The sequence below is a fragment of the Rhagoletis zephyria genome, unplaced genomic scaffold (assembly GCF_001687245.7).
Source record: "Rhagoletis zephyria isolate East Lansing unplaced genomic scaffold, Rhagoletis_zephyria_1.1 Rzeph_scaffold_03999, whole genome shotgun sequence".
In the NCBI taxonomy this organism is placed as follows: domain Eukaryota; kingdom Metazoa; phylum Arthropoda; class Insecta; order Diptera; family Tephritidae; genus Rhagoletis; species Rhagoletis zephyria.
This window is the reverse complement of record NW_016161082.1, coordinates 32,498-55,563: the sequence shown is the minus strand read 5'-3', so window position 1 is coordinate 55,563 and position 23,066 is coordinate 32,498. Positions and strand designations below refer to the sequence as shown.

General features: G+C 35.9%; 5 protein-coding genes across 7 annotated transcripts in view; 2 read left to right on the top strand and 3 right to left on the bottom strand.

Annotated features, from left to right (window-relative positions):
- Window positions 1-3,810: 3,810 nt before the first annotated feature.
- LOC108370087 (glycine-rich cell wall structural protein) lies at window positions 3,811-8,956 on the bottom strand. Of its 2 annotated transcripts, none has more exons than XM_017625344.1 (5): window positions 8,774-8,956; window positions 8,334-8,658; window positions 7,640-8,276; window positions 7,296-7,568; window positions 3,811-3,835 (listed from the first exon to the last, which is right to left on the bottom strand). In XM_017625344.1, the coding sequence occupies exons 1-5, from the start codon at window positions 8,777-8,779 to the stop codon at window positions 3,826-3,828; spliced, it is 1,251 nt and encodes a 416-aa protein (XP_017480833.1). In that variant the 5' UTR covers window positions 8,780-8,956; the 3' UTR covers window positions 3,811-3,825. The 2 variants fall into 2 exon arrangements, with proteins under 2 accessions (XP_017480833.1, XP_017480832.1); XM_017625343.1 differs by lacking the exon at window positions 3,811-3,835 and adding an exon at window positions 5,516-6,522.
- A 3,665-nt stretch (window positions 8,957-12,621) lies between these two features.
- Window positions 12,622-15,148, top strand: Sas-6 (Spindle assembly abnormal 6). The gene is made up of 6 exons (XM_017625332.1): window positions 12,622-13,025; window positions 13,084-13,422; window positions 13,485-13,783; window positions 13,862-14,069; window positions 14,121-14,454; window positions 14,934-15,148. The coding sequence occupies exons 1-6, from the start codon at window positions 12,858-12,860 to the stop codon at window positions 15,026-15,028; spliced, it is 1,443 nt and encodes a 480-aa protein (XP_017480821.1). The 5' UTR covers window positions 12,622-12,857; the 3' UTR covers window positions 15,029-15,148.
- LOC108370084 (coiled-coil domain-containing protein 12) lies at window positions 15,087-15,814 on the bottom strand. The gene is made up of 2 exons (XM_017625333.1): window positions 15,587-15,814; window positions 15,087-15,519 (listed from the first exon to the last, which is right to left on the bottom strand). Exons 1-2 carry the CDS (start codon window positions 15,721-15,723, stop codon window positions 15,168-15,170), a joined length of 489 nt encoding a protein of 162 aa, XP_017480822.1. The 5' UTR covers window positions 15,724-15,814; the 3' UTR covers window positions 15,087-15,167.
- Window positions 15,815-18,009: 2,195 nt separating this feature from the next.
- LOC108370081 (THAP domain-containing protein 1-like) lies at window positions 18,010-20,056 on the bottom strand. The gene is made up of 4 exons (XM_017625331.1): window positions 19,733-20,056; window positions 19,561-19,683; window positions 19,376-19,502; window positions 18,010-19,309 (listed from the first exon to the last, which is right to left on the bottom strand). Exons 1-4 carry the CDS (start codon window positions 19,914-19,916, stop codon window positions 19,000-19,002), a joined length of 744 nt encoding a protein of 247 aa, XP_017480820.1. The 5' UTR covers window positions 19,917-20,056; the 3' UTR covers window positions 18,010-18,999.
- A 1,187-nt stretch (window positions 20,057-21,243) lies between these two features.
- LOC108370086 (uncharacterized) overlaps window positions 21,244-23,066 on the top strand; it is a 7,259-nt gene continuing 5,436 nt past the window's right edge. The window contains exons 1-2 of one of the 2 annotated variants that reach the window (XM_017625341.1): window positions 21,244-21,623; window positions 21,794-22,048. In XM_017625341.1, coding sequence (XP_017480830.1) covers window positions 21,339-21,623; window positions 21,794-22,048 — 540 coding nt within the window. In that variant the 5' untranslated portion in view covers window positions 21,244-21,338. The remainder of the gene's footprint in view (window positions 21,624-21,793; window positions 22,049-23,066) is intronic. The other variant, XM_017625342.1, reaches the window with a different exon arrangement.

The following is a 23,066-nucleotide window of genomic DNA, read 5'->3' as shown; positions in this document are numbered from 1 at the left end:
GTACAATTGTATATATTTTAATACTGTTTTTCTAAATTTTAATATCTGATCCTTTTTTGTTCCCAAATGCCGTATTTTGATACTTTCGGCTGGCAGAAATGAATTTTCGAAAACTATGAATAGTACTACTAGTCTAAAGGCTAATATTTTTTTATTGTTATTTGAAGTCTCACAATTTATATATAGATATTTATAAGTTGATTGGGTAACTCTTATAACTGTTATAGGACCCCTAAACCACACAAAAACATTACGAAATATCGAAAAAAATATATTTTTTTGAATTTAGTTTTTTTTTACGTTTTAAAGATGAAGCTATCAATATATACAAGGCACATTCATATTTCTTGCACATATTTACTTGAGCAACGTTTCTTCAAAATAAGGTTTGCGCAATTTTATGCTGTAGTAAATTCCACAATATTGACTTGTACAAGTCTCGGGTTGCGCAAGGATTTTGTGTGGTTTAGGGGCCCTATAAGTTTGTTTTTCATTATGCAAATAAGCAGACAAAAGCAAGATATATAATTTTTTTTATAACTATGGATTTAATTATAAAATTTTATTTTTTATTTGTTTTTTAAATAATAGTTTAATAAACAACAGTTTTGTTTGCTTTTGATACTTTTTCTGCTTGGCAACTGATACATTTTTTTCCAGCTCGCGGCAACGCTGATCACGATGTGTGTTTATGGCGAGATGTTAACTTCATGTTATTCATAGTGGACGTGATGTTAACTCCTCTGCTCTGTTCCGGGTCGCCATGTTATTCATAGTGGTCGTAATGTTAACTTCTCTGCTCTGGTCCGGGTTGTAATATTACGTCCGCCGAAGAAAAATAAATTTGTATGTGGTGCGTCTTCTGTATACTGTTTATTCTGTGATTATACACATATGTATGTATGAAACAAATTTGCAGCGGCACACCTCTTCAACAACCGGAAATACATATTTGTATAGAAATAATGCCGTTAAAAATAGTAGCGCGCCTAAAAGATGCAATACCAAAATAGTAATTGTACACTAAGGTGGCTCTTATTATTCGGGTTTTATTTTGTTTGTTGTGGAAAGTCCTTAATTTTGAAAACATTACGTTCAAATCTTTCGAAATTTTAAAGATTTTATAACTTTTCATCTATCAATTACTATGATCCTGCCAGGCTAGGACCTGGCAAGTCAGTGTTTTGAAGTTGCCCTAGATACAAACTATTGAATTTTGTTTATTTGATTTGATTGTTTTCAATAAATTTCAGTTCAATCCTCGACCGTGGATTTTTTCCTCTCCAATTATTATTTTTTTATTTACTTTTGAAGTTCTATTGTTAAAAAATATATATTTTAATTTCATTTGATGTTTAGAAACTTTTTTAATTAATTTTTTTAAACTCATTTTCTCAAGTTTTTATTGCTAAAAAAAAAATTCGTTGTTTTTAGAAAATTTAGTGCTAAAAAATAAATAGAACAACGCTGGGACCTTCTCGTTAGCAGAGCTTTTAATTAGTCATTCGAAATATAGAACACAGCTTTCAAGGTAGTTACCGGAATAAGAAAAACTTTTGTCTTTCGAAAGGCGATGGTATACGGTACTCATAGGGCAGGTTTCTCCAACTCGACTTAACTTAGTTTAGCCAATTTCTTGGACTTAGTCAAGAATAAGCGGAATAAAAAGAATGCTAACTTGGCTTAAGTCCAAAAAAAATGGCTAAACTAAGTTATGTTGAGTTCGAAAAACCAGCCCATAATGTTTCTAAGAAATGTAATTAAAAAACTCAAAAATGACTCAAAATATTGATGAATCTTTGTCGAATTTTGTTCATTTTTGTCAAGGCGAATATATATAAGGTGGTATCGATTCAACAAATACAACAATTACTTGTATTTTGTTTTTGCTTTTAGCGGGCCATTGTCAAATTTCATCTTCTCCGAATGAAAAAGGGCGACAGAAAATGCAAACATTCTCTCGTTCTCACTCACTCACTAGCAAAATATAAAATTTTTACAATCAAACGCTACTCACAGCTGATGAAACCACACCACCAAAATCGGTACTGTCCCGCCAATATCGGTGCGAATGGTCACCGTAAAAGGTTCGCCGTACACATTCCAATCTAAAGTATTTTTGCCAAACCAATTTCACTTTTTCAGGCTTTCCTAGGTATGATTTTTAGAAGGCCTACCTAAATTATCTTCTGGGATGGTCTCACGTAAATAAAATCCTAGCCACGATTATTCCAAAAGTTGCACGCGTGGTTAAATAAAAAATTGGGTTATTATTATTGGGCATCTCCTAAAGAGAAACGGACTATTCCGATCGAAAAATATTGATTTTCAAGAATTCAATACCATTTCTACGAAAAGTTCTTTTCCCATATAAAACGTGTAAAACTTCGAGCGCTTTGAGCGACCTCTAAATGCTGACTTCGAAATAAAAATAAAAAATAGGGGTATATTTTTTTGGAACGCTTTACTTTTTCTCATGCATTCTGGGACCACCCTAATGTACATACATATATATCCCCTTGTAAGCAAACAAGACTATACCTGCCAATATCACTCCGATACCTGCGCTCTTTAGTGCAGCTGGCTTATTTTGCATTGTTTTGCTTGTAGTTTGGCCTTGATTGAAATTGTAACATAGACTACATATGTACATATGTATGTACATATCGCACACGATCTTCAAAGGTGACACAAATCAAAATAACACGTTCGTCAGAAAATGCGAAAAAAAAAACTTTTTCCTAGCACATACCAATCATATGGGCAAAGGGGACTTTACCTTAGCTTGTTTCAACAAATTATAACAAAAATATGCTCCAACTTTTGCTGAAAGGTAAATAAAAGCTCTGAGTACATTTTTGTTGTATAATTTCAAAGATGAGAAATTTTGAGTTGGGTCCTTTTTGAAGATCGTGTGCGCTATATATGCATACTTTAACTCATACTTAATAGAGCTCAACTAAACTGCGTGAACTAGTGCATATCGCTCATTTAGTAAAGGGCTGTCGCAACCGAAAAAAAAATATGTGGCGTATGGTCACTTTTATTCAGCATAGGGCCTAATTTTTCAGATGTGTGTTTTTAATGTACTTTCAAAATGCTGAAAATAAAGATGCTTGTTGTTGTGTTGTTGTACCGGCTTAGCACTGCCTGCGGCTTGGCCATCAATCGTTGTCGTCAAGCTCAACCAACGGGAAACCCGGAAAGTGTGCTACTCCGACGGGTTTGCCCCCTATGGGGCAGGGGTTAGTTAGTGTGGTGGAACTACACAAGATTTTATCAACAAATATTTCCAAAATATACATACATACATATGTGGATATTTATTGATGTGGCTAATTATTCTGAATCATTTCTCAAAAATGTCGTTTTTTAGTTGGGACAATGTGTTTAATGCATAAAAACTAAGCAATTGCTTCTAAAAAATTCAGACCTTTTACTTACATTTATTTAAATAAATCGAGTAAAAGGTCTGAAATTTAAGGCCCAACCTCAATTCCTAAGCTATCTGCTCCTTCATAAACTTTTATAAAAAGCATCCATATTCAAGTATTAAAGGATTAAAAACAAAAGTTTAAATAATTTATTATTTCAGTCTTATATATGTATGTACATATGCATATACATACATATCGTCACCTGAAATACAAAAGGCCGTAACTAACAAAAAGTCCAATATTCACTTTTTGATTGATTATGATGCAAAAAAAAATGTCAGTCTCGGCTTTTTGTACTTCAGTATTAGGTACATATGAATTATATAGCGTACATAACATCACAGATAATAGCTGTATTCAAGGAACATCCACCACAACAGATTTGCTGCTAACGTGCGCTGGAAAAAGAAATAAAAAATATTTATATTTAATTATTTAATGAAATAACTGATTAGATGGTCGCTTTTATGTGGGTCTTTTAATCCTACAAAATTTTACACCTATCTGTTTATCGTACTATCGTATCTGGTTATATAGTTGTACTTTTTACAGAATTTTCAGCAATAAAATGTGCTGAAGGATAATAACACTGTTGAAGTTTTTCCAACTTTTTTTCCGACAGACGGGAGATAGGTAATTTCTAGATAATTTGGGTATGCTGAATTTAATGGTGTTTACAGTTTTGCCGAATTAGCTCATGACCGCATACAAAATCTACAAATCAAAACTTTGCCTAAAGCGTAGGGTTTTTTCACTAAATTCTCTGAAAGTCGGATATCGTTAAAATTTCAATGAAAACTAATGGATCTATTAAGAAAATATATATCAGGATGCAATCAGGATGCAGCATCACATTTGTGGATTTTTTTTTATCGAAAAATAGTTATTTCAACTTTCGCCATTTATGAATAATAAAGATATATGCAAGCGATGTAAAACCGTTTTCAAGCGAATGAAAACTCCTGAGATCAGAGAGATAGGGCAATACTCACTGATCAGTAAGCAGGTGTAGTGTTGGGAAGTATGGAGTACTCTTCAGGATCGAGTTTTTTGGTATCCATGCTTTTAGGGATCGGGTATTTTTCTGAGTACTGAGCACTTTCTTTATATATACAATTGTTGGTAACATTTCAATGCTTAGTGTAGAAATCTCACAAGTTGGCAGAATTTTATCTAAATTAATATATTAATCCCAAATTACGTCAAATTAATGGCTACTTGAAAACTATTGATACTTCAAATTGAGTACAATAGTTTCCACTTAGCACTTTTGAGTTCTTTTAGGTTCCGAGTACTTTCGAGTTCTTTTGTGAGTACTCAGTATCGATACATTTAAAAATCGGGTGCTGTCGATACTTTTGAGTTCTGAGTGCTTTTGGTATCGATACTGCCCAACACTTAAGCAGGTGAATTGTCTCCTAGGTCGAATCGCCAAAATGTGTGGAAATTGCAATGCCCACATTTCGATTTTAATGCAAGACAGTGCCCGATATCATCCGACTTTAAAGTAAACATTAATTCGATATCGAACGCAACTCGATTCGAAATTTGATTTTGAGATCACGGTATTCGATAGGAGTTCGCTTCGTCAATTTTAGTTGCAATAGGGAGAAAACAGCTGTAATTTGTTTCGATTCGATTTGAAACGAGCAATCCCACGCTAGTTCGCAAGACCGTATTAACAGTATATTTCCAGATAAGGAAGATAGGGTCAAAGAAGATATTTTGGCGAACATTAGAAATAAGGCCTGTTATGAGAAAAAAAAATTTAACAAATTTTGAGTTGGGACTGTTTTTGATTTAGGGTGCGATATGTATCTGGAAAGTAAATCCTTTTATAAACATATATAACTTTCCGCATAACCGATTTCACCTTTTAGTTTAACTAAAAAAAATTAACATCCGATTATTTCCATTTAGTAGTGTTTTTTATTGCCTTTTGGGTTTTATGACATTTTAATGGTATTATTATAAGATTATAGAGGACAATATTTCCAAGAAAAAATAAGTCTGCTCCTAATTATTTGTAGGTATGTGAAATAAAAATGTATCCTTATCGCACGGTTAACATTTTTATCTTTTTTTTATTAAGTTCTGAAATCAACCGCGCGTTGATTAGGGTTTGACAGTATTTATGGGTTAAGTCTATTATGCAATTAAAAAGTTAACCAAATACTTGCGTATGTATTGAATATTCTCGTACATTATTATATTTTGTAATATTATTTTAATTGTCAGTTGCTGATTTAGATCATTGTACATTGGGTTCGGTTAATTTCGATTCGGACAATTAACGTATTTGTAAGACAAGCGAAATTCCAAAAAGGTATTCAAACAAACTGCAAATACAATCAAATAATAAGTCAAGGGAAAATTAAATACATAAGCTCAAAATTATTAAACATATTAAATATTACATACTCATTTTGATTGCATTGGTTTATAATACAAAACTTTAATTTTGATCAGGAAAGTGAATTGACACTAAAAGTAGTTCATGCGGGCGAGTTGCGCCGGTAGGCAACTCCTTGCACACAAAATCTTATATCTACATAATATAAATTATTGTACATTATACAATGTAGTTGGGAGTAGGTTTCGGCTAAAATTCTTATGAAATTTACCACTATTTATTAAACACAGGATTAAAAAAGCCTTCACAGTTGTCTGTAAACTTGTCATTTTCCTAATTCACTTTGTTATTTTTTTTTTTTTTTTTTAATATTTAGAATTTTTATTTTACACTTGATTGGTAATATTTGCGACGTAATGTCGGCATACTATGGTGCTGCTTATAAACTAGCTTTTTGTTTTAAGTTATTATAAAATTGCAATAGTTTGTTTGATTTCGCATTAATAACTAAATTATGTGTGGTTTGCTTTTGAACTTTGCGCATCAAAGTTTTCGCATTCGGACGTTTCGTTATGCTTCGTTATAATTTCGTTATCATAACAGAAACACACACACACATTCCACACTGTCTACTCAAGATTAACGCATTGGTGTACTCGCATTAATTTAAGTTGTTTAACAGTTTTTCAAAAGCGTTGTTGATTGGGCATCATATTTTGACGAGGGCCATTGCTGTATGTGAGAGAAATTATAAAATATATTTTAAAAAGATTTGATAATGCATCGAAGCAAATTAAGTACATATTAAACCTAGGGTACGCATTAATTCTTTTATATACACATTCAAATGTAAACTGGGGCCGCAATCTGTTTCTGTACGATTTTACTTAAGTTCCAATTCCCCAAAATCACTACACGTTTCCACGACAGGTTGGGCTCCGTAAGCGGATCCCCCAGAGTATAACGCGCCTAGAGTTTCACTCCATCAGTTACCACAAATACTATTTGTTAATTTTCTGCTGTTACAACAACAACCACCACTAACGTCAAGTTGGTGTTTTCCCTACATCAATAGTCTACAAAACCATTAGTTCTTAAAGGAGCTAAAAATTAAAAGCTGTTAACGACCCCACGTTTTTCAGTGCAACGACTGTCGGGTTTACATAACCGCATTAACACAGATTTACATCTGGCCATGGGCATAGACTGCCACGCCAGTAGCAATATCCAAAACTGTTTATGGAATTTATGCTGTTACCAGAATCGCTACTTTGATTTGACATTTTGGGCTTAAATAATCAATTCTGCGGCTTAGTTGCAAATAAATTAACAACGTATTTGTCAATGTTATTGTGGCTTATTAAAATTTAATTTTTTTATTGAGCTTTTTCAATTTTTCCTAATAAACAATCGTAGTGCAAAGCTCAAAAAAAAATATAAAAATATAAAAAAATTAACAACAGTTTAACTAATAAAACGCCATCAGATTCTAACATTAAACTTACCGCTGCATTCCGCCACCTCGGCCACCACGTCCACCGGCCCCACCTCCGCGACCTCCGCCACGGCCACCACCACCTTGTGTGCCAAGAGGTGGGAAATTACTGTTGTAATTGGTTGGCGCAGAAAAACCTTCATTACCGCTTCCACCCATGCCCCCACCACCACCACCACCACGTCTAAATCCGCCGCGTCCACCTGCATTTGGTGGTCCACCAGGGCGATTGTTGCCAAAGCCGCCTTGAAATCCGCCCTGCGCCGGCATATTATTTCCAGGTCTACTCAAAATCAGAAAGTTTTAAATTTATACATAGCTGTTTTCCAGGAACGCTAAAAGTTCGATACTAACATATTTGGGCCGTTGTTGTTCCTCCTACTGAAGAGGCTTTCAATGTTGTTTTGTGGAACGCCATTGTTTTGCATTCCCCCTCCGCCAAAGGCGCCTCCAGGGTTTCCACCGCCAAATCTTTGTCCACCACCGCGTCCGCCTGTAGGCAACGCAAAACCTCGTCTATCCTGGCCTCCAGCGCCCTTATTACCTCCAAAGCCTGCGCTTGCATTACCCGCCATATTGCCTCCAAAATTATTACCAAAACCATCATTATCGTTGAAATTACCCATTCCACCGAAATGTCCATTGCCCTCAATCTGTTGCCCTTCCCAATTAGGGAAATTTTGTTGCTGGCCTCCGTCGCCACCACCTCGGCCAAACGCTCGAGATCCTCCAGCACCACCGTCATTAAAGTTTCCCCTTTGAGTGCCTCCAAATTTTCCATTACCACCCACTCCATCTTGAGGATTTCTTCTTTGGTAAGGCATGTTACGTTGCTGCTTGAACTGCTCATTGCGGATTGGTCCACCACCTTGACCGCCGAATTTATTTTTCTGTCCACCGAAATTCGGTCTACCGCCGGCAGAGCCCATCATACCCCCACCTCTCCCACCTGAAGCCCCACCACGGTTTCCAGGTCCGCCGCCCCTTCCTCCTATGAAAGGGAAAATTGGTAAGATTAGACAAAAAAAAAAATAAGTAGTAATCTTACCGCCACCACGTGCTGAACCTCCCCGGCCTCCTCCTCTAGATCCCAGATTTCCACCGCGTCCACCTTGTGCTTTGTTTCCGCCACCTACAGCGCCAGGTTTTTTATCCTTTGGCCTACCCAGCTCTACTACAATCATTTGTCCTTTGAATTCGGTAGCATTTAGTGCCGCTATAGCAGTGTTAGCCATTTCTTTCGTCTCCATGTGTACAAAACCACACCGATTCATAACATCGCATTCTACAACAACACCATAATCTTCAAAGAGATGACGTAGTTCCTCGGGTTTCGTGCCTGGCGGAAGGCTTCCCACAAATATTTTTGTAGTCTAAAAACGCAAGTTTTCATAATTGTTATACATACATATGCAAATGTATGTGGCAAAAATATAGCCGACGTAAAATTTGCTTTGCATAGTGAGATTCACGTGCACGGGTACTTACCGCCATTTCGGTGGGGTATTGAAGTTATTTAGTTCTGCGGATGATTATCGGCGTACTTGAATATAAGTCGCAAAGTTTTTCACTAGTGTAAGCAGCTAAAAGTTGGTTAAACGTTTTTTTCAATGAACAATTAACAAAAAATGCCGCTCGAAAATTGTGAAAATGGCGAAAGAAGGAACGAAGAGNACTAAAATTTTTTTTCAATGAACAATTAACAAAAAAATGCCGCTCGAAAATTGTGAAAATGGCGAAAGAAGGAACGAAGAGTACTGCCACATGTTTAAAATAATAGAAGTGATGCCAGACCTTTGGGATAGCATTTAACCCTCTACGTTCACAAATCCCTGCGAAGGCCGAAAAGCAGCATTGCCATTGCGTCGCCTGGATAAAAAAATTGTTGTAAGCGCCATTTTGACGATTTTTAGTTCTAGATGCAGTTATATATATATATATATATTATATTTTAAAATAAGGCAGTTGTTATCAGTTTATAGATATCTCCTTTAGTCTCCGAGACATTGACTACAACTTTTTCGATAATTCACTAAAAATTTAGTTGGTGATGCAGTCATGTTAAACTAATCAATATCTTAAAAATGGCGTTCTCCATTTTTGGATATCTCCTTTAGTTTCCGAGATATTGAGTAAAAAGTGTCGTTAATTCGGTAGAAATTTTGATCACATTTTGTCGTCTTTCATACAAAGTGGCTGACAAATTGTGGATAAATGACGCTTACGACAAAATTTGACTAAAGAAAATCCTTCATAAACTCAAAACTAATTAAGTAAATAATTTAAGAATTTTGTGAACTAGTAAAATTTTCAGAGATTTCGTAGAAAATCTATCTTCACATTTTTGAGAAATTGCATTCCAAACTTCAATCGCGATTTCACACAACCTGCCGAAATTAACATACGACAATCTTTTACCCAAGCGACGATTGTTCGATATTTTGTTAAACTTTTTGTTGAATGCGGTATAGAAAAACTGACAGTTGTCCTCTCGCACCGCTCCCTTAAGCTGAAATTAGTCAAGAACGTAAACCTACCGGTACATAAACCCGAGTCAACTGACACGATCTGTCTTACCAGAGTGCCATGTAAATGAAAACTCAACACCGCAGAATTTTTCTGTAGTTGTAGCCCGTAGTGCAGAAATCTGCGGAATTTAGATTTTTCCGTGTCAGCTGATTTCTCCTTCTTTAGATGGTTGCCACTTCGTCAGTTTTGCAAATGGTAAAAAAGTTATAAATTCCTATTCAAAATATATTTAAAATATTTGAAATTTACTATTGAATAAGGTTTTTTGTTGAAACNCCAGCTGATTTCTCCTTCTTTAGATGGTTGCCTCTTCGTCAGTTTTGCAAATGGTAAAAAAGTTATAAATTCCTATTCAAAATATATTTAAAATATTTGAAATTTACTATTGAATAAGGTTTTTTGTTGAAAACTAAGTAGTTTATATTTAGCTACGATCCATTACAACACGAAAAATTGTAATTGAAAAGGTAAGTCTATGAAAAGGCATTGATGAATAGCAACACTGTAGTAAGCAACACTGAGGGCTTTTCTTTTCTAGCAGGTAGTTATCAGGAAGAAGAATAATGAGAAAATTCATGATTCAATAATAGGAGCGTTCCTTATCTCCCAGAAATAGTCAGAAAAAGTCCGAAGTAGTCAGATTTAGTCCAAAAAGCGTTCCTTAACTCGGAAATGACAGCAAAAATGAGAGAGCAACAGTCAGTGAGAGTGACTCTCATCAGTCCGAAGTAGTCAGATTTAGTCAGAAGAATTTTTTCTGGCAAAATCCTGAAAAGTGTCAAACTCAACTGAATTTAAATTAACGGAAATTAAAAAATACGCTAAAAGTGAGAATAATCTAAAAAGTAAAAGAAATTGGAAGGAGGCAAATAATAATTGATATAGCAAGTGTTTATTGTGCTTGTGCTTGTGTGAATGTGTTTGGTACATACATTTCTGCCATTCTTTGGACTAAAAATTTGGTTTTTTGCGTTCCTTTACTTTTCCTGTTATTCTCTTTTAGTGAGAGCATTTTGCTTACGCTCTGGCATTTTGACACTTTTCAGATTTTAGTCCAAAAAGATAAGGAATGAACCTAATACAAGGTTAGATAAATATTGACAGCCGCGGTTTGGCACTAAAGGCCCGTCCACATAGAACTTTGACGTTGCGTTGGCGTTGGCGTCGCTTTACCAGCTGACTATGAATACATGAATTCAAATGCAGCCGTCCACATAGCCGAAATTCGACAACGCTCACGCCAACACAAAGCAAAAAGATGGCCAACTCTCAACTTTTCGCGTACGTTGCTCGTCAGCTGTTGCAAATAAATACAATTATGTGAAATATTTTTGCTTTTCAATCAAGTGCGGGCAAGAAATATCTTTTTTAGTGCAATTATTGATATGAAATATTAATTAATCTCTCGTTAGTATGTTAATTTAGTGGCCCAAGCATTCGCTGCCAAACGTTCATTGTAGCAAGCATACTTTTAACGTGCGTTCTGTCAAACCAACTCCAACGCCAAAGCCAACGCGAAAGTTCTATGTGGACCGGCCTTAAGATTTCGAACTCGCGTAAATGTACATATGCGATAGCGTGAACGCTCTCCGAAAACATATGTTCGAAAGTGGTAAATGTTGCATTTTAAATACAGCAAAAACGCTGCATAACCTTGTATTATTGAATCATGGGCTCCATGCAAAATGTATTCAACTAAGTGTGATTGAACTTGACATTGCTCTCAGAAGAGCCATGTTTATATTTTTTGGCATAATAGTACCTTAAAAGAGAGCTTACTTGGGTTGTCAATCACACCTGGTGTTATGCAGACAAAATTTTGTTTGCCAAATTAAATGGCGGCTGCTTAGTTTGCTCGGAGGTGGTTATGTCGAGTTGGCACAGGATTGCACGTTCATTATGGTTTTCATGGCTATTGCCAACACGAAATGAGAATTTCAGATGTACATAAAGCGCACAATTAATATATTTTTTATGATATCGTATAGGCAATTAACTGCGCCCTAATCTTTGAAGCTCCTACAGCATAAATTCAGTTCTCTCTGCCTTTCGGTATCAAGGCAATTTTTGTGTATAGCAACAATTGTCTAAAATTTTTGTATATGACAACACCGAATTTGCTGCAGTTTGACCAAACAAAATTAGTTTGCTGTGAGAGTCGCCAAACTCGCTCCCTCCGAGTTTGCTGCAACGCCAATTGCACGCAGTTTGCCAAACGAAATTTCTGCATAACACCGACCTAACACACCTTGGCTCCATGATGAAATAATACAAGGTGTTATCGGTTGGCAACTTCCCGCTCTAATTCCGCCATATGAGGTGCGTTCGTTTAAAATATCCAACAGAAACCAACCAACTGCCAAATTCCGGCGAAATGTCATCTGTTCGCTCACAAGAGAGNATGTTATCCGTTAGCAACTTCCCGCTCTAATTCCGCCATATTGACTGCCTTAGGTGAAACAGTNGTGTTATCGGTTGGCAACTTCCCGCTCTAATTCCGCCATATGAGGTGCGTTCGTTTAAAATATCCAACAGAAACCAACCAACTGCCAAATTCNGATAATATAGTTGAATTTTCTTTTATTTTTCTCTCAGTTCACATTTTGTTTTCTCAAAAAGGTATTTTATTTTATTTTATTTCATTTTATTGCGAATGTACTATAAAAAAGCAAGTTTTGTTTAGAAGAAAGTATGAAATTTTATATTTTTCTTCTTATTCTACTGAGCTAAGGCATTGTCGAATCGAGCTGTCACAACTGATACCACCTTGTATTATTGAATCATGCTTCTCACCAATCACCGAAATTTTTGTATTTTGATTGCCAATTAAAATTGGTAGCATAACCCCGGCCTTAGAAGTACTATTTACATGCATACATGGAGTAGTCCCGATTTTTGAAGGGGTTTTCTAGTGCGATATCGATTCTGAAACATCGATACCTAATGTCGTATCGTCGAATATCGATGAGTATCGAACATTCTTAAATCAAACGTAAACAAACAATTTATGTGTACTGTGCAATTTATAAATAATCATTAAAAAATGTATGCACCGGCCGATGAAGATTATTTTAGCAATTTTAATTATAACAAAAATACTGAAAACATTTTACCAACAGTTGAACTGTTAGTAAACTTTCGTTTGGATAACGAACGCACGAAGAAGCCGTGCATCGTATGTGCAGAGAAAATTGTATTCAAAGGATTGCTTGTAAGAAAACTTAGGACAAATAATGAAATATAAAATAAAAAATACGTGTAAATTGCAGCAGCTACGATTGACGGAGAAAGCGGATCAACGTCGTATGTACATTACTACAGTGGACGGCTCTTCATTCAACGCATTGAAGCAAGATCAGTCATTACATGTCACTTTCGCGGGATTTATCGAAAATCTGGCACGAATGCTTCAAGATTGCCGGTCCGGAAAGCTTGAGCTAGCAGTAGTACAAAAACAATCCGATTCCTTAGGAGAGCCTGCGGACTATCAATTACAATTTGTAGAAAAGCGCAGTTTTAAAAATTTAATTCATTTGTGTCTGCCCAGTCGAGCGGCTCCTTTAAATGTGGTATTATTCTATATGAGCAGCAGGTTAGATGCAATACAGGTAAATATACAAGATTTATATATATGTACGTATTTGTCATATTCTTCGTGGTTTAAATGTAGACAAGAAACCAATCGCAAGAACATCAAATACAGGCGCTACAACAGGAAGTTGAAATGCATTTACGTACAATTGAACAATTGAATGGGGATAATAGTAAACTAAAAGAAACCTTAATTGATAATAGTCGAAATTTAAATCAACGGCATTCAGAAGAATTACAGCATTTGCAAGAGAGCTTACGAAAAGCATCTGAGCAGAGACACATCGATAATGAACGTAGTCAAAAGACGATTACGGCACTACAATTGCAAGCGGATAAATTAATAGCTGAGAAGAACAATCTGCTTTCTGAGAAAATGTGAGAATATTGATTATGTATATTCTTATATATTAAAAATAACTTATCCACCTTTGATTAATTTATCCTTCCTTATAGAAAGGAACAAAAACGCTTCGAGTTGCTTAATGAGGAATTGGCTGGCGCCAAATCACAGAGTTCAACATTGAAGGAACAAATAGAAAGACTACACGCTGAAATATCGAAATTGAAAAATACGGAGCGTAAAAATGAAATGCATTTAGCCGATGCGCGCAATCATATATCGGAGATGCAGGAGAAGTTTAAAAAATATGATAAAGCTAAAGTAAAAGTTCAATTTAGAAAAAAAATCACATTGTAAAAATTTAATTCGCAGGATGATGTTGTTGCTGAACTGGAGGCGGAGAAGAAAATTTCGCAATGTAAACGAAAAGCGTTGGAGATGGCTGCGGAGGAAATTTCTAAAGCAAATGAAATAATATTAAAACAAACACAAGAGCTAATAAAACTTAAAAAGACCATTCATTGGCGAACGGAAGTGGCACTACAACAGGAAAAAGCAATTGAAGATAAAGATAAACTATTGCAACTACGAGAAAAGGAACTGGTCCAAGCGCGGAAAACGATTGAAAGTTTACGAGAAGAAATACCGCAACAACTTGACTCCATGCGAAAATTCGCCAGTGCACTGGAACAAAAGTACAGCGAACGTATGTATATACATACATATTGCTCATTTACTTTAATAGTATCATAACTCGAAAAAAGCAGACTACATATGTATATTTCATTTCATTTATTTGCAAAATCATTAGTACAATAAGATCTGCAATATTTTATAGCATAACAAATAAAAGTTAAGACCGGAAAGATAAAACAAGGTAATAATTGTTACTAAGACTAAAAAATACATATTGTGGTCTAGTGAGCTACCGGTAATCGATAAATATGTATATGAAATTTTTACACAACATAGAAGAGACAACTTCAAGGCGCACGCCACAAATCGGAGGAGAAGCTCAGCCAAACACTAACGCAAGTGTAAGCGCCGACCTATTATATTATTATTAGAAGAGGTAGCGGTTGTTAACTCAATATTTGCATTTTTTCATTATGACGCTACTGAAGTAAATGAGCGATATGTACAAACTATTTATTTTACAAAACGAAAACTGAATGCCTTTTTCAGAAATAAATGCATTACGTGAGAAACTGAAGTCTTCTGGTAAAGAAAATATTTCGCCACACTTCTCTACTACATCATTAGGTTCTCGTCGCAAATAGGCGATTATATATACATATATATTTTTTTTGCAATTTAGATACCATCGTAAATTTGTACAATTTCTGTTATTTTATATCATATTTATATGTGTATTAAATAAATCCTTACATGATAAAATATATTAGTTGTTGGTTATTACTAATCATCATCGACTGTAGTAGCCTCACCGGCATGCGCCGTACCAACGTTCACCGCCTGAAATATTTCTTGGTCGGTTTGATTCTTTTTCAGCCGCTCCCGTATTAACTCGGCAATTGCCTTTTGAGTGCGCCTCTCTAATCGTTCTAGCTTTTTTGATACATCACGTTTTAGATCCCAGTCGGGCTTTCGAGGCGCCAAATTTGCTATATCAATTTCATCGATAATCATAGGCTGATTCAATAGTTCCAACTGCCCTTCTACTGCTTTTTCAATATCACCGGATGGTTCCTGGTCTAACACTTCGCCTTCGGTATTTTCGTTCTGTGGTTTGTAACTGCGAAAAATAGGCCTGCATGGATAATAAATTGCCAATTAGTAGCTCGATCTCAAACTGTTAAGTTGAAGGTACTACAAACCTCGGAAGCTCTTCGGTTCCTTTAGTGTAAGAATCTTTATCGGATTTTTGGGCTTTTCCACGTAATTGACGCAAACGTTCTTTACGCTTTAAAGACTCCTCAGTTAATTTTCCCAATTTAATTTCCTCTGATTCCATTTTTCTGGAACCCAAAATTGAAGTACATAAATAATCAAAATGTGAAAGCCTAAACCATAGGAATAGGAAAACAATAGGAATGTTGATATTATATCGATATAGGCGATATATTTTTTATTTCCAATGGGCCTGAGCACACTGACTGACAGCGGAGTGGTGACTTTTTATAAAGCGGCATCCATCCTCTTTCGTTTAGGGGGGGCGGGGTTGGGGGGTTGGGCCAAATTTCTTTTCCATTTCTTGTGCGTCATCTTATATAAACTTTTCGCTTTTCTTGAAAGCTGAAATCAGCCTCATCAGTTCAACAAATTTTAATAGAAATATGTACATATGTATAACATTACCAACGTTTTTTTACGATTAAAATTCTGATAGTTAAATTTTTTAATTGAATATTTTTACAGGTAAGACTTTATGTCTGCCAACAGATCTTTCATATTTGAAAAATGTAGAGTAAATAATACTTCCTTTCTTTTAACTATTATTGAACAAGGATTCTTAAATATTGCTCTGACATTTCAAATTTTTTAGTGCGTTATATCGATATATCGATATTTCAAAAATGATATTAGATTTTTATAGTAGCTTCTCCAGTAAATTTAGAAGAGAAAACTATCAGAAAAATTTAATGAACACGAAACTAGCAAAAACTTGCAAGTGAACAGCTGTTGCACTGTTTTGACATTCTGCTGTAAACATTTTACTATTTATAAATACGTTTTAAACTCTTTGCTTTACACACAAGCACTTACACAGTCCAGTGCATCATTGATATTCTGATTTCCACTAATTTTACTTTTGTCTGTGCTAAACCACGGTGCAGCGAACAAAGGTGGCGCCGTCAGTGGTACCGCTACTTTGGTTTTGCCGATTTTGACAGTTGTGGTAACTTGTAAATAAACCTTTGTTTACAAATCAGCGAAAGAGAAATTTGAATTATAAGAGAAAAATCAGTTTAAATCGTGTTAATTTGCAATTTGTGGGTGATTTTTGAATTGAAGACTGTGTAAAAACTAATACAATGAAGTGCTGTGTGTTAAATTGCGATTGTGTAAATAGGGCACGGCAAAGCCGTTCCCGATATGTTTCTCTATTATTATATTAACAGCATTTCCTCACAATGATTTTGTTTCTGCTCCACGCAGCCTCCATTAGCAAGTTAACTAATCAGTCCCGCAGAGATGCTGCTGCAGTTTTCTGTAGCAGCCTTAATTGCAGAGCAATGGAGTGCACTAAAACGTTTGCTGAAGCAGCCTCAATTGCAAAGCAATGGAGTGCACTACAATGTTCACTGTTCTCTAATAGATTAGGTGAAAAATGCAATATTTTCGCATTTAGCAAAATTAAAACACGTTTTTCGCAGTAAAGTGAACTGCTTTGGCTGTTTCAACTCGTTCTTCTTTTCGCTCTATTCTTTGTTTACTTGTGGTACACAAATGTCAACGCCCAGGACGGCGCAATCTTGTATTCTATCATTCTTGGTGCTAAACCAATTCCATGATAGAGCTGCAAAACTATCGATTGTACAATCGATAGTTTTATTTTTGGAAAAACATCGATTGTTTTTGGGCGATAGTCCATGTGCATGTATGCAAATTTTTTTTATCCGGATCCCGATCATTGCCGAAGAAACACGGCTATTAACATCTTCGGCATGGATAACATGATTTGTTTTCTTAAAGTGTTCTTACACGATATGTATTTCGATCTGTAAATCTGTTTAGATACATATGTAATTACACCTGTATGTCAAACTCACAGTATTTAATTAACTGTTCAAAATCACGGTTTTTGAAAATGAAATAAAACAGACATACGATGATTTTATCTGTATATACATTCAATTTACTCAAATCCGATGTTTTAATGACGTTTTAATATTTTAAGGCGTTTTAAGGCGTATACTTAAAGGTTCTCGTAAACGATGAGAATAATTTTCGTGATAGCCCTACTCTAATCCTCACCGCCTAAATAGCAAAGAGAGACGCATTCCCGACGGCGATGACATTTGTGGGTAAAAAGTAGCGAAGCCGAATAGGAGGATAAAACAGAATGTGAGATTAGTCAACTTTCTTAATATTCCATTTTTAAATAGGAAACGTGTTTTAATTCTTTTTAAATTGTGAAAATATATGACTTGTAATACTAATTAATAAATAAGGGCCAATTTCACAGTGCGTAGTTAACTCAGAATCGACAGTTAACTAGAGATTTTCAGTACAAAATTCTGTAGTTAACTCCCGATTCTGAGTTAACTACGCATTGTGAAATTGGCCCTATATGTGAAAAAATTGTGATTTTAGTTAAAGTATAGTGAATTTGGGTGCATTTTAAGTTTTTGAGGCGTTGTTTATGAACATAGATAACTGTAAGAATCGGCAAAGCCACACAATATAGATCTACGTTATTTGACAAAACCAAAGTAGCGGTTTGCGGAATGCGCCACCTTCTGTTCGCTACCTTGTGCCATAGCACCGGTACCTCGGACCGCGCCATCTTTGTTCTCTGCATAGTGACTCTCATCTTAAAATAACACTCTCACTGGTATTCTCAGCTCTAATCAAGAAGAATTCGTATAAGGTGGTAGCGGTAGTACAAAAACTATTTGGCTTTCGGTACACAAATTTCTTCGCTGAAGGAAGTGGGAAAGAAAACTTCAAAGCTCTCACTTTCTAAAAGCTTAAACAGACGGCAGCGTTGATCCGGATCAACTCGGGAATTAACTGCAGTTACCCGGATTAAGTCCGCTGCCATCTGTTTAAGCTTTAACTCACTCATAAGAAACTTTGACACATGCAAACCGCCTTAAATAAATTTAACCTTAGCTCTCATATAGGGCATGTTGAGTTTTCATTAGTTGTGTTCGTTTACAAATTATCCAGTAACTTTTACTGGATTTTACAGGAAATGAGTCAACAAACACCACTATTCGTATGCTTTGATATTTCACTAGACGTATTTGCACGAAATACATATAAGGGCAGGATTTACCTAATCGGTGTGAGCATCCCTATTATTTTTCTATTGTTAAATATTCCCTTTTATGAATCTAACACGTGCAGTGTTAAAATGAGACACAGTTGGCGCGTCAACGCACATGAGAATATTCATATCAAAACAGAGGCATCTCATGAAAATCACTCTTATCGTTTACAAGGACCTTAATACAACTTTTCCTGCTGTTTTCGTCAGTCTCTTTAAAGCTTCATCAGTAAAATCCTGTAGTAATTGAAATCGGGTAATCTCAGCGTTCTTGGAAAACACATGTATCCGAGTTCACTTCAAATTTTGCACAATGCTGCCAGCATACAGTGCTAACGACTTTGCAATGTCTTTTTGTGTCATTTTTCGTCGCTTCGTCCCAACCTTCATCTTCGTTATCTGTCTTTTGGTAAACGTGCCGGCCAGTGTATGTTCCACATTTTTAATTTCAGCAGCCATTTCAGCCAAACGCTTTTGCAGCGCCTCCAATTCCGAAGAGTTTCTCTTCAATTGCTGGTTGGACTCCCGCTTCAATGAAGCAAGCTCGATACTTTGCTTATGGTTTTCCTTCTTAAGGAGTGCATTTTCGCGCTTCAATGTCTCTCTGCAAGTACGAGAAAAAATATAATTATTTGATTTACACGTTAAAATCTGTTAATTATTAACGAACACTTCAGTCTTCAAAACTTCCTCTTGTTGAAAATTGGTGTCATAGTAAAAACAACGGATCTGTGATGTTGGAGCATCAACAGTACCGTCCTCGGGCCGATATTCTTTATCAGCTTCAGACAAAACAACTGTAATAAACCGCTGACATTAATAATATAGTTTTTATAGTATAATGGTTTTTGCTACCTTCGCAGCTATATAGTAAATCCTCTATGCTGTCATCTTGTGGTCGAGAAACTGCAGCAGGTATATCGCATTCATAAATGGTTGGCACGGCTCCGCGCCTGAGCAAGGGTCGTTTAGTGAATCCTAAGCTTTTTATTAGATATCATGTATAAATAAAGTAAGAGATATTTACCCATGAAATCATTAAATGTAAAATGCTTCATGCATATGGCGCTGGTATTCAAATTGAAGGGCTTCTCTTGTCGGCAGAATTCTACCCACCTGAAGGCAGTGGCGTCGTCTTCAGGAAACGAAAAAAAGCTCACCTTGGAACCTTTACTCCTACGGCTGCCACAATTGAAAACACGACACTGCATTTTTTATATATTTATGTCAAGTTTTTTGGCTGCATTAAATCCAAAATCTACAAAATACCATGAATTTCGACTGTTTTGGTGTACGGCGAACCACGAAATACCACGATTTTTGATTATTTTTAACAAATAGAATTGTGGAAAAAACATCGATGCATAGAAAACATCGATGGTTTGCTTCGATGCATCGATAACTTTCCACTCGATGTATAACTTGGGGTTATATTAGTCCCCTTTCAGACACGTCAAATCTTGAAAGCATTTTTTTCGCATTCTCTTTTGTGTTTTCTATTTCCTTCCACACTCGTCAACCTTAATTGAATTCAAGTCCTTGTTTCTTTAAATGAGAAGCAACGAAAATATCAAAAGAGACAAGAAAACTTGAAACGAATTGACGGTACGGAGGCATGAACCAAAAATACAAGATCACCTAATCAAAGAAGCAAGAAAAAAGTATATTTCTGAGTGTTTTTGACATCTGCCTAAGAATGAAAACAAACAAAGAAAACGAAAAAGGCGCGGTGATTGAGTGCGATTAAATTGGTATTTATTATAAAATATACAAAGTGAAACTTGATGACAATTAGCAAAAAAAGTTCATAAAATATGGTTTTCATGATTGAAAGTGTTTTACAATCGCATATCATTACCACGGGTCGATTTTTCAATGCCAACGTTCTGGCCACAAACGTGCACCCACTTTTCACGCAAATTTACGCCTTTTGGCAAACCAAACATACGCACAAACTTGTTCCGATCACACAGCACTTTATTTTATATCATAAATATGTAATAAACCAAAATTTATAATTAAAATCGCTGCAGAAAACACATTCAATCGCTAAAAAATCACTACGAAGAGGTAGAAGACGGTGTAAACAAAACCGAAAAACGTCAAAAACGCTACGAAAACTTTTTTCTGAAAATCGATTACAAATACAACGATGGCTGATTAGGTGATCTGTAGTCGTTGGTTCATGGTACGGAGGTATCTGTACTCTTCCACTCTCTTCTCACCTCCTCCGCCTACGAACGAGCAGACTTGAAAGCAAGTCTTGACGTGTATGAAAGGGGACTTATAGCATGATGCAATAATACAGGTGTTATCAGTTGGCAGCTTCTCGCTCTAAAGCTGAAATTAGTCGAAAACGCAGAACGTATACTTAAACGCAGTCTGTATACGCAGAATTTTGTCGATTACTGGAGCCTTCAGTGTTGCTTACTACACTGTTGCCACTCTTCAATGCCTTTTCCTAAACTTACCCTTTCAACCACNATCGATATTTACGTCTTACCATCGATAACATAAAATATCGATGAATAGCGGACATCCCTGTAAGTCGCATTGCCAAAACGAAGTCAATTTTTATTCGAGTTCTGAGTTGAGAGCTATCCAAACATATACAAATTTGTGATTTGGTGAAAATGGAGGCCCACGGCTTGTGTTTTTACATTATATTATTCTGCATAGTTTCTAATAGGCATGCCGTGCTGTGCACACATGAAGAAGACAGTTGGATTGAACCGGACGCTTGGGGACGTGAACAATCACTTCGGAATTCTCATCAAAAAAACGATTTGGAGAATGGGGAATCCACGTCAGATTCCAAGTGCAACGTCATAATTGGCAGCAGCCACAGTACAGACACCGTCACATTGATGTATTACAAGAGGCTCATTGCGTATTTGTTTAATAACGATTCGCTCAAGGTAGGTGATTAACAACAAATTCGGCTTGGGTGTGGGTTGCAATACATGCTGATGACATCATAGCTCCCCTTGCCGGTATTTTGTTTGCAAATACATATGTTTGTATTGTACATATATATCAACATTATTTTTATTAATTACCCTTTACATATTTTTGGTGTGCTGTTTAGTACGATAAGGAGACTGGGAAATACAGTCGTGCAATCATACTCACCGTCCTTCCCGGTCAATTAGAAAGATTAACGAGTTTAAACGATCCACGCGACTTGGATAGTGTTCTAACTCAAATCCTAACAAAAGCGAGAGAACCTAATCAAGATGATTGTTACTACTGCAATGGCCGTTCTGGATATGGTAGTATGGGCATTTTTGACCTTATTTGGGATATCATCAAGGATGTTGCGCAGCTATTGAAAGCTTCCGAGGTAAGCGAGTTTGTTACATGCACCAAAATTTCAAATCAAGTTTATACGTAGCATTCGCATGCATACATATCGCCGTTTACAGTACAAAACCGCGTATCAAGATAATGCAAAACCGCGTATGTGAGTTTGCATAAATTATTTTGTAGAGAGTAAAAACACTAATATTTTTAAATTGTTATGTCTTTTATAAAGAAATCGCATTTCTAGCTGGGTGTATTTGAGGACGAATAAATAAGGCTTGAGCCAAGAGCTTCGGTGACCAAATCCAATTTTTGGCAAAAAATGTCAGTTACGCGGTTTTGCAGAACGGTGGTGCGCNGACCTTATTTGGGATATCATCAAGGATGTTGCGCAGCTATTGAAAGCTTCCGAGGTAAGCGAGTTTGTTACATGCACCAAAATTTCAAATCAAGTTTATACGTAGCATTCGCATGCATACATATCGTCGTTTAAAGTACAAAACCGCGTATCAAGATAATGCAAAACCGCGTATGTGAGTTTGCATAAATTATTTTGTGGAGAGTAANAACATGCACCAAAATTTCAAATCAAGTTTATACGTAGCATTCGCATGCATACATATCGCCGTTTACAGTACAAAACCGCGTATCAAGATAATGCAAAACCGCGTATGTGAGTTTGCATAAATTATTTTGTGGAGAGTAAAAACACTAATATTTCAAAATTGTTATCTCTTTTATAAAGCAATCGCATTTCTAGCTAGTGTATTTGAGGACGAATAAATAAGGCTTGAGCCAAGAGCTTCGGTGACCAAATCCAATTTTTGGCAAAAAATGTCAGTTACGCGGTTTTGCAGAACGGTGGTGCGCGCTGTTTTGTACTATGAACGACGATATGTACATATGTATATACCCATACAGATGCGTATGTATGATTTTGGATTTATGTGTATCAAATTCCGGAAGTTGTAATTGTTTACAGTAAGCCAACTTATTATTTATCGACTAATTTTAATAAAACCCCATTAACATACATACTTGCCAAAACATTTATGTAT